Source organism: Passer domesticus, chromosome 2 (genome assembly GCF_036417665.1).
Source record: "Passer domesticus isolate bPasDom1 chromosome 2, bPasDom1.hap1, whole genome shotgun sequence".
NCBI classification, from domain to species: Eukaryota; Metazoa; Chordata; class Aves; order Passeriformes; family Passeridae; genus Passer; species Passer domesticus.
In genome coordinates this window covers 784,074-795,206 of record NC_087475.1, presented here as the reverse complement: position 1 = coordinate 795,206, position 11,133 = coordinate 784,074, and the positions used below count along the sequence as shown (strand labels likewise).

The 11,133-nt window shown below is 48.5% G+C and overlaps 1 protein-coding gene across 1 annotated transcript; it reads right to left on the bottom strand.

The window, feature by feature from the left end:
- Window positions 1–1,100: 1,100 nt before the first annotated feature.
- Window positions 1,101–9,787, bottom strand: LOC135290685 (interferon alpha/beta receptor 1-like). Its single transcript, XM_064404610.1, has 3 exons — window positions 9,566–9,787; window positions 5,418–5,538; window positions 1,101–1,395 (listed from the first exon to the last, which is right to left on the bottom strand). The coding sequence occupies exons 1-3, from the start codon at window positions 9,756–9,758 to the stop codon at window positions 1,101–1,103; spliced, it is 609 nt and encodes a 202-aa protein (XP_064260680.1). The 5' UTR covers window positions 9,759–9,787.
- Window positions 9,788–11,133: the final 1,346 nt, after the last annotated feature.

The following is an 11,133-nucleotide window of genomic DNA, read 5'->3' as shown; positions in this document are numbered from 1 at the left end:
ACACCCCAAAAGCAGTACACAATAATAAACCTAAATACCTGCCTATGGTATCTTATTTTTAATTCTTTTGAATAATCACCTACAGGATCTTAAGTTTTCATGACTCAGGCAGTTTCTAAAAGAAATTTAACCTAACAACCAACTACCATCACCAGGTTCTAAAAGCAGTTAAAATTAAATATTAGCAGCAAATGTTTTCCAAAAAAATCACTATAAATTATTCTAAAACCTGCAAGGCAAGAGACTTAGCTCAGTCCAACAAATCCAGCATCAAAGGAGGGCTTCAGTACCGCTGGAACTGCTGAAAAGCCACAAACTTCCCAAAAATGGGCTTCTTGGAGCAGCCTGGTCTAAGGAAGGTGTCCCTGCCCGTGGCAGGGGGTGGAATGGGATGGGCTTTAAGGCCCTCCCAGTCCAGACCAGTTTGGGATTCTACAAAAATCTACTGTCAAAAAGAACTTTTCCAAGAAATAATATGGGAAAATACAGAGTGACAGGAAATTCAGCCAGGAAACCAGCAGCACCTGGAATAGTTTTCCCTTCCCAGCAAAGACAGAACTGCAGCATTCCATGACCTGCAGATGCCTGATCTTATGTTCCTGCTGGGAAATTCCCCCTGTCCTGCTGTTACCAGCAGTGGAAACCACGCGTGGTTTTTCCAAAGTCCCTCATTCCTGACTGCTTTGGGTTGGAAGGACCTTAAACCTCATCCCACCCCATGGCAGGGACACCTTCCCCTGTGCCAGGCTGCTCCAGCCCCAGTGCCCAGCCTGGCCTTGGGCACTGCCAGGGATCCAGGGGCAGCCCCAGCTGCTCTGGGCACCCTGTGCCAGCCCTGCCCACCCTGCCAGGAACAATTCCTCATTGCCAAGATCCCATCCATTGCTGCCCTCTGGCACTGGCAGCCATTCCCTGGGTGCTGTCCCTGCAGGCCTTGTCCCCAGTCCCTCTGCAGCTCTCCTGGAGCCCCTTCAGGCCCTGCCAGGGGCTCTGAGCTCTCCTGGAGCTTCTCCTCTCCAGGGGAGCACCCCCAGCCTGACTCCAGCCCTGGAGCAGCCCCTCTGGAATCTCCCAGCAGCTCCAGGTGCTCCTGCTGGATCTCAGGGCTGGAGGCTCTGCAGGAGGGGTCCCACCTGAGCAGGGCAGGGGAGCAGGACCCTCCCAAGGTGCTGAAGGAAGCAAAGTGTCCCCAGCAGCCCCGAGCTCGTACCGACGTGTTCTGGAACCATCTCCAGGACCTCGGACCACGGGGACAGCAGTGGCCCTGCCTGGGCCCTGACACGCACGTAGTGGGCATCGTAGTACTCGGAGATGGCCGAGGAGAAGTCACAGCCTGTGCCAGCCACTGCCTGGCACCCCGGCAGCTCCTGCCAGCCCGTGTCCTCCAGCTCCGGCCTGCGGGACAGAGAACAGCCCCGACTGAACAACAGCCCAGGGAAACAACACACCCAGGGAAACAACAGCCCCAGGGAAAGAACAGCCCCAGGGAAAGAACAGCCCCAGGGAAACAACAGCCCAGGGAAAGAACAGCCCAGGGAAAGAACAGCCCAGGGAAAGAACAGCCCAGGGAAAGAACAGCCCAGGGAAAGAACAGCCCAGGGAAACAACAGCCACAGGGAAACAACAGCCCAGGGAAACAACACACCCAGGGGAAACAACAGCCCAGGGAAAGAACAGCCCAGGGAAAGAACAGCCCAGGGAAAGAACAGCCCAGGGAAACAACACACCCAGGGAAACAACAGCCCAGGGAAACAACAGCCCAGGGAAAGAACAGCCCAGGGAAAGAACAGCCCAGGGAAAGAACAGCCCAGGGAAACAACAGCCCCAGGGAAAGAACAGCCCAGGGAAACAACAGCCCAGGGAAAGAACAGCCCAGGGAAAGAACAGCCCAGGGAAACAACAGCCCCAGGGAAACAACAGCCCCAGGGAAACAACAGCCCAGGGAAAGAACAGCCCAGGGAAAGAACAGCCCAGGGAAACAACAGCCCAGGGAAACAACAGCCCAGGGGAAACAACACACCCAGGAGAAACAACAGCCCAGGGAAAGAACAGCCCGGACTGAACAACAGCCCAGGGAAAGAACAGCCCAGGGGAAACAACAGCCCCAGGGAAACAACACACCCAGGGAAACAACACACCCAGGGAAACAACAGCCCAGGGGAAACAACACTCCAAGGATGAACATCCCCAGGATAAACTACACCTCCAGGATAAACAACACCCCCAGGACAAACACCCCCAGGATAAACCACAATCCGCAGGAGAAACACCCTGGAATAAACACCCCCAGGAGAAACAATATCCCCAGAATAAACAGCCCAGAATAAACAACAGCCCCAGAATAAACACCCCAGATAAACAATACCCCAGAATAAACAACACCCCCAGGATAAACAGCCCAGATTAAATAAAACTCCCAGGATAAACAGCCCAGATAAACAACACCCCAGGACAAACAGCCTGGGACCAACACCCTGTGAGAAGCAAGGCTCACTCTTTAGGACTCTGAGAAGTGGAACAAGGGACGGAAGGCAGTTCTCAGTGTGGGGCGCCTGGCACACTGCCCGGAGCACACACATGCATATTCATGAGGGTTATACATATTCAGCATTCCCTCCAGTTCACAGGCTCCAGGAATTCTTTATCCCAGTTCGGCCCTGGCCTCACCTTCTCACAGCACAATGAGATGGGGCTTGGAGAGTTTTGTGGTTTATTTGAAAGAGCAGACTTGAAGAGTTTTGTATTTTGTTTTACAGATAGGCCTTTGAGAGTTTTGTATTTTATTTCACAGATCAGACTTTAAGAGTTTTGTATTTTATTTCCTCATAGATGGGATTTTGAGTTTTGTGTTTTATTTCACATATGGGATTTTGAGAGTTTTGTATTTTATAGGACTTTGACAGTTTTTATTTCACAGATCAGACTTTAAGAGTTTTGTATTTTATTTCACAGATAGGACTTTGAGAGTTTTGTATTTTATTTCACAGATAGGACTTTGAGAGTTTTGTATTTTATTTCCTCACAGATGGGATTTTGAGTTTTGTGTTTTATTTCACAGATGGGATTTTGAGAGTTTTGTGTTTTATTTCCTCACGAGGCCCCCTGGTCTGTGCTTTGATAGCCCAAGGGGCAGTGGTGGATTTTTCTTTGCTCTTTTGGTGTTATTTGCATGGTTCTTTTCAAAATTATCTTGTCATACAGACATTTTAGCCATTTTTACAAGTACTTTCAACCAATATTAGGTATTTCACTCTTGAATAGATATTGGTTAGATATTTTACTCTTGAATAGATATTTCACTATTGTCAGTTAAAAAATAAAGGCATTAGTTATTATTTCACAACTACAATTATTATTTTATTAATTTAATCTTTATTTTAGTTTAGTTTTAATTATTATTAATTATCAATGTTAATAGTTATTATTACAAATTAATAAGTTATTGTTAGTGTTATTAACTACTACAATTACTTCTGCAGAAGTTAATGTTATAATACACAGCATAATCTTTTGCAAAAGCCTAAACTATAATATATATTTATCACACTAAGATATACAATCCACACAGAGATTAGAGTATTCACTATAAAAGGCTGACAAATTATACTATATCAAAAGCAGTTAAAAAGAGATTACAAACTGTAGTCTATCAAAATAATTTACAAAAGCCAATAATAGCAACATACAATAACTACCTAGTTATTTATAATGCATCCCAGGATAAATACCCTGGATAAATCCAACCCACAACCACTGAAATTATTCTTATTTTCTTCTTAACTTTAATAAACATCACCCATTTTCATGCTGCTTTATCACCAGTGTAATCAGTGTTATCTCCTTATAAATTATCCTACAACTGCCAGAACACAGAATTGCATCCTCAGGATTATTATCTTTCCTAGCCTGGCAAAGGTTTTATAATTCATGGGAAGAAATTTTTAAAGTCTTGACAAAAGTGGTTAAAGGAGCACAAAACCAGCAGAACTCCACTAATCATAACATGAGCCAGGAATGGAAATTAAGGGAAAATAAAAACCACACAGGTGAAAAGTGGAGTTCAGCAATAATCAGGTTTTCAGCAGCTCTTTTTTAATCAACACACGTTCCACACCTCAGTAAATAAAGAGATTTATAGAGACATTTAAAATGTCCTGGCCAAAAAAAGGAGGCACAGACTTGAAGCAGTAATTGTTTATCCTCAACTCCTACCTTGTGTTTCAGAGCAGTCTGATATTTTTTTAAATAAATCTATTTTCAAAGCAGCTGTTCTTATCTACATATTGGAAAATAAGAGCTATTTTTTAAAAATCCAAAATCCCAGAATGGTTTGGGGTGGGAGGGACCTTAAAGCCCATCCTGTTCCACCCTGCCATGGGCAGGGAACCTTCCATAATCCCAGGCTGCTCTGAATTTCAGTAATTTTATCTAGAAATGTTTTCCAAGATTTACTTGTCAAGAAAGTGCCACAAAATGCCTGTGCTAATGTGCACAAAAGAACTGGGATATGGAACAACTGAAGGAAACCAAGGAAATATTTAAGAACAAACCTTAAATTGTTTTGTCTGGGCATTAAACTGGCAGCTGAGAAATGTGGGTTAATGAACTCTGAGAAATTAGCTGAAAGTTATACTGACAATTCCCTCAAATCCTCTGTGTGGGGCCACAGCTGCAGAAACCAAACAAACCAGAGACTGAATTTAGGAAGGACCTGGGGACACTGAGCACGGCCAGAGGGACAGCGAGGCTGGAGAGGGGCTGGGAACACAAACCCTGAGAGGAGCCCTGAGGGAGCTGGGGGGGCTCCCCTGCAGAAAAGGAGACTCAGGGGTGCCCTCCTCACCCTGCCCAGCTCCTGGAAGGTGCCTGTGCTCAGCTGGGGCTGGGCTCTGTCTGCAGCAGCACTGGCACAGCCAGAGCTCACAGCCTGCACTGCACCCAGGGAATCCAGGCTGGGAGCAGCAAAGAGTTTTTCCAGCAAGGGGATAAAGCTCTGGAATGGCTGCCCGGGGAGGGGGTGCAGTCCCCATCCCTGGGGGTGTTTAACAAAGCCTGGATGTGGCACTGGGGGCCAGGGCTCAGCTGAGCTGCTGGGGCTGGGCTGGGCTCCATGGGCTGGAAGGGCTCTCCCAACCTGGGCATTCTGGGATTCTGGGAATAATCCTAAATTCCACTTCTAAGTGTGCCAGCAAATCTCCTGCAAGAGCCCTGCTGGTGGCTCAGCATTAGCAGCAAGCTCTGTGTGACAAAAAACCTGATTGTCCCCAGCAATGAGACAAAGCTGGGCCAGCAGCAGGAGCAGCCAGGGCTGGCACCAGGGCTGGCACCACTGGAACTGTGTGACAATGTCACCCCAGGCTCAGTGCCCTGTAACCCCAGTGCCAGCAGCCAGGGCTGGCTCCAGGGCTGGCACTCACCACTGGAACTGTGCTGAGAACGTCACCCCGGGCTCAGTGCCCTGGAAATGCCAGCTCAGGGTGAAGTTGGTGTTCACCACGTGCACCCGAACGTCCTCTGGGCTCGGCAGGCTGCTCTGGCCTAGGGGAAACCAGCAGGCACAGAAAGCAAATGTTACAATCAGAAGAAAAGAAAATATAAAGATAAAATGAAAATAAAATGTTAAAACCAGCAGGCACAGAAATCAAATGTTACAATCAGAAGAAAAGAAAATATAAAGAAAAAATTAAAATAAAATGTTAGAATAAAGTATTATGCCAAAAATCAAATAAAATATTAGGATAAAATTAAAATAAATAAAGTATTACAAAAAAGGCAAAATGAAGATAAAGTATTACAATAAAACAAAAAATAAAGTATTAAGATAAAATGAAAATAAAATGTTAAAATAAAATAAAGTATTACAAGAAAAAGCAAATAAAATATTAGGATGAAATTAAGATAAAATATTACAAGAAAAAGCAAAGAAAATATTAAAATAAAATGAAAATAAAATGTTAAAATAAAACAAAGTATGATAAAAAGCAAATAAAACATTAGGATAAAATTAAAATAAAATATTAAAATAAAGTTTTATGCTAAAAAGTAAATAAAATATTACGATAAAATTAAAATGAAATACTAAACTATAAAGCAAATAAAATATTAAGATAAAATTAAAGGAAGATATTACAATAAAATATAAAATAAATAAAATATCATAATAATTGTAGTAAATACAATAAAAATAAAGTAGAATAAAAAATAAAATGAACAAAATAAAAAGTAAAAAGTAAAAAATAAAATAGATATAAAATGAGAATAGAAAACAAAACAAATTGAATAAAAATTGTAAAATATATAAAATAAGTATAACACAATAAAAACCAATAAAATATTAAAATAAAAATTTTATACAGAATAAAAATTAAATCAAAATACAATCAAATTTAAATAACATAAAATAAAAATAAATAAAAATTTAAACAAAATAAAAGAAAATAAATAAAATACACCTCTTGGCCTAGACATTCCATTTTATCTGTTTCTATTTTATCTGAAGTAATCTAGCAATGCCTTCCCAAGGGTTACAATTTCTGCTGTTTGGGATCAGTCTGAGATTTGATTGTACGAGGAACCCAGAACAAGAAATCCCATTTCTGTTGGGACTCTCTGGACAGGGATGGCTCATCCTGACCCTGGCTTTGGGACAGGCTCCTCATTACAAATGCAATTTATTTGTCCACACAATTTATTTTTCCCTGTCTGTGAAGGCAATGTTTGGAAAAACAAAATGACTGAATTCTACAAAATCCTTTTGGAGAATTAAGTGGGACCCAGAGGCTGCAGGTTTTGGGAAATAACTCCTGCAAGCACAAACACATGAAAGCCAAATCATCCAATCAACCCTCGTGGCTCCCACTGCAGAATTTATTCCCACAAGGAGGAATTTGCTGCTCTTCTGACAGAGTAAGACAAACCCAGGGAATGCCAAAGGAGGCTTGCTCAGAAAATAAGAAAACAAAGGAAAAACCAGATTTTTTTTCCATATATTTATCCAACAGATGGCTACAATTCAACCAAAATCCTTGTGACAACAAGGGCCCCACAGACTCCAAGTGATAAACCCACTACTACATTCCAATTATTAGAGTATTTTTGTTTGCCTTGGGCAGAAATTCAACCATTTCGTGTGTTTTTCCCATTTTTTCATGTCCTTATTTTACAGAGCACGAGGCTTTCCAGGAGTCCCTGTTAGAGCTCAGAGGGCACAAAGGAGCAGTGGGAGCAGCAGGGAGATGCTGCTGTGTTCTGAGCAGAGATTTTCTGGGGTTTAACCCAGCCTGTGTTTTGGACAGCTGGGAAATATCCTGTGCTGGCATTTCCAACACAGCTCCCAAGCAAGAGAAAGCTGAATGGCAGCAGCAGTTCCTTAAGTTTTCATTTTAATCCAAATTTCTGCTTCCTGAAGGAATTTTATTGTTCTCTTTTGTACTCATTCCAAATGGTTCAACTTGCTTGAAGCAGTGTAAAAAAAAATCACACTAAATGGCTGAGATTAATGAAAGGAGGTCTAAGTTATGAGACATGACCTAATCTTTTCCTTCTAAGTGGCACTGCTGTGCCCTGATACTTTTGGGGTTTCTGAAAACACCCAACAAAACAACGCTGTAATTTATGGGTGGAAGTTTGGGGTTTTGCTGCAGGTCTGATATTTGAACCCTCCTCTCTTTGCCCTGCACCTTTTCCTGTTCAACACCACTGGAGTACTGATCCAGCTTCTCGGGATACCTCTGGATCCTCCACCTAGAGACAGGAATATGTGATCCAGCCATCCACCCTCTCACATATTTCACCTTTTCCAATGAGTTTCGTGCTTGCTTCCCTAAATTAATTCCACAAATCATTAATTTCACAATGAATAGCTAAGCAGCAAGGAAGGAGCAAACTCAGTGATGTTCAATCAGCAGGGAAATTTTGTGATTTAGGTAGGAGCTTGATATGCAAAGAAAAGCCTAAAAATCAACACCTCTTCCTGGCTGATTTTATCAATGACTAAAAGGCAGACATTTAAAACTAATTCCTGTTTGTCCACCTGAGCATGATGACACTTTGGTTCTGAGAAACCATTACAAGGGATTAGACTTTTGTGGAAAGAAGAGATTAAAAAGCAGAAATGCCTTTAGCACATCAGCCTGTCTCCCTCCCCTGTCAAACTCCAATAAATTAAACCAGCCCAAACTGTTCTAATACAGAAAAATCACTGTATTAGTAACACAGTAATTCGTTCATGAGATGCTCAGCAATGTTGACAGCTGAAAACAATAATGATTACATAACAAAATCTACTCAGAAACAGAAGAAAGCAAGAAATGGCAACCCAGCAAAGCCCTGGCCAGGGGAAATCCCAGGAGGAGCACATGATGCTCGGTGCTTACGACACCCGGGGTGCAGGAGCCAGCGGAAAATTTCACTCAACATTTCAGCAGAAGAAGGAAGAGGAGGCCCCTTACATGTGACACCAGGAAAGGCTCTGAAGGACCTTGATATGCAAAGAAACTCAGAGCCAGAGTTTGAGCAGCAGCACAGGGAGCAGCTGGGCTCGGCTCAGGGGAAGGGAGAGCTGAAGCAGAGCTGTTGGAATTCCCAGAGTTAGAATCAGCCACTGGTTGGGATCTCAGAGCCCACCCACACCCAGGCTGCTCCAGCCCCAGTGCCCAGCCTGGCCTTGGGCACTGCCAGGGATCCACGGGCAGCCCCAGCTGCTCTGGGAATTCCATCCCAGCCCTGCCCACCCTGCCAGGGAACAATTCCTCACTGCCAAGATCCCATCCAGCCCTGCCCTCTGGCAGTCTAAAACCATTGTCCCTGCTCCTGTCACCCTCTGTACAAACAGTCTCTCTGCCCTCCTTTGTAATGCTTCGCAATCCTTCCTCTTCCAGCAACTGGTTTTGGGCAATAGTTGTTTTTTGCTGTGTAAGGACAAAAGACAAGGCACAACCTCCTGCCCTGCGAGCCAAGAGCCCCATCCTGCCATCTACCTCTCATTTCCTCATTCATCCTTTAGGCTCTGCCAGACTGTGACTTCCAAGCCAAACAACGGGAATCCGAAGCGGTGGGAATCCACCCACACCGCGGCTGCAGCCGCTGCAATCCCCAGGGATCGGGTGGGACTGGCGTGGAGGAGAGGGACAGTCCCCAGGGGCATGGGACAGCACCCAGGGAATGGCTGCCAGTGCCAGAGGGCAGCAATGGATGGGATCTTGGCCATGAGGAATTGTTCCCTGGCAGGGTGGGCAGGGCTGGCACAGGGTGCCCAGAGCAGCTGGGGCTGCCCCTGGATCCCTGGCAGTGCCCAAGGCCAGGCTGGGCACTGGGGCTGGAGCAGCCTGGCACAGGGGAAGGTGTCCCTGCCATGGCAGGGTGGCACTGGGTGGGATTTGGGGTCCCTCCCAACCCAAACCATTCCATGATTCCATCACAACCCTGCGAACACGACACATCCCCACCGACACCGTTATCCCGCCCGCATCCCCGCAGAGCTCCGGGACCGCGCGGGACCCGCTCGCCCTCGGCCCCGGGGAGAGGCCCCGCACGGGCCCCGCTCCCTGAGGGCCCCGGGACCCACCTGCGCCCGGCAGCGGGGCCAGCAGCAGCGGCAGCACGGCCGCCAGCCAGCGCCCGCCCGGCGCCCACAGCCGCCGCCGCTCCGCCGTCCATCCGCCCCACGGCTCCTCCGTCCGTCCATGCCCGGGCTCCTCCGGCTCCTCCGTCCGTCCCTCCCCGCGCCCCGCCGCCGCTCCAGCCCCGGGCTCCGCCATCCAGCGCAGCGCTGCCGGAAGCGCCGGCGGCCGCGCCTGCGCGGAGCGGCCCGGGCGCTGTGAGGGATGGAGGGCTGTGAGGGGCGGTGTTGGAGCTAGGAGGGCGGTCACGGCTGTGTGAGGGCGGTCAGGAGCGGTCAGGGCTATGAGGGCGGTGTCGGGGCTGTGAGGGGCGGTCAGGGCTGTGAGGGGGATGGAGGGCTGTGTGAGGGCGGTCAGGGCTGTGAGGGGCGGTCAGGGCTGTGAGGGGGATGGAGGGCTGTGTGAGGGCGGTCAGGGCTGTGTGAGGGCGGTCAGGAGCGGTCAGGGCTATGAGGGCGGTGTCGGGGCTGTGAGGGGCGGTCAGGGCTGTGAGGGGGATGGAGGGCTGTGTGAGGGCGGTCAGGAGCGGTCAGGGCTATGAGGGCGGTGTCGGGGCTGTGAGGGGCGGTCAGGGCTGTGTGAGGGCTGGAGGGCTGTGTGAGGGCGGTGTCGGGGCTGTGAGGGCAGTGTTGGAGCTGTGTCGGTGCGGTGTCGGGGCTCTGTGAGGGCTGCGTGAGGGCTGTGTCAGGGCTGTGAGGGCGGTGTCGGGGCTGTGAGGGACGGTCAGGGCTGTGTGAGGACGGTGTTGGAGCTGTATCGGAGCTGTGTCAGTGCAGTGTCGGGGCTGTGTCAGTGCAGTGTCGGGGCTGTGTCGGGCTGGTGTCGGGGCTGTGTGAAGGCTCTCTGAGGCCGGTCAGGGCGCTCTGAGCGCGGTGTCGGGACCCGCCGCCCCTCCCGGAGCTCGCCGTGCCGCCCCAGGCCCGGCCGGTGTCACCGAGGCTCAGCCCGGGCTGGAGGCACGCGCGGCCATCGCCGGCCCCGCACAGCCCTGGCACAAACCCAGGGTCACGGAGCTGCGCCAGGGCTGGAGCCAGGCTGGGAGAGCTGGGGGGGCTCACCTGGAGAGGAGCAGCTCCAGGAGAGCTCAGAGCCCCTGGCAGGGCCTGAAGGGGCTCCAGGAGAGCTGCAGAGGGACTGGGGACAAGGGCTGCAGGGACAGCACCCAGGGAATGGCTGCCAGTGCCAGAGGGCAGCAATGGATGGGATCTTGGCAGTGAGGAATTGTTCCTGGCAGGGTGGGCAGGGCTGGCACAGGGTGCCCAGAGCAGCTGGGGCTGCCCCTGGATCCCTGGCAGTGCCCAAGGCCAGGCTGGGCACTGGGGCTGGAGCAGCCTGGCACAGGGGAAGGTGTCCCTGCCATGGCAGGGTGGCACTGGGTGGGCTCTGAGGCTCCTCCAACCCAAACCATTCCATGGTCCTGTGATTGTCTGGGAAGGGAGGAATCTCTCTTTACCTGCAGTTTGTCCATTTCTCAAAGGTCCAATTGAATGCTGCAGTGAACATTAAATGTGAG

Excerpts from the sequence above, each read along its gene's own strand:
- LOC135290685 (XM_064404610.1), bottom strand. The coding sequence starts at position 9,758 with ATGGCGGAGCCCGGGGCTGGAGCGGCGGCGGGGCGCGGGGAGGGACGG. Across the intron at positions 5,539-9,565 it reads GGCCCCGCTGCCGGGCGCAG|GCCAGAGCAGCCTGCCGAGC; the intron begins GTGGGTCCCGGG and ends GGTTTCCCCTAG. Across the intron at positions 1,396-5,417 it reads TTCTCAGCACAGTTCCAGTG|GCCGGAGCTGGAGGACACGG; the intron begins GTGAGTGCCAGC and ends TCTGTCCCGCAG.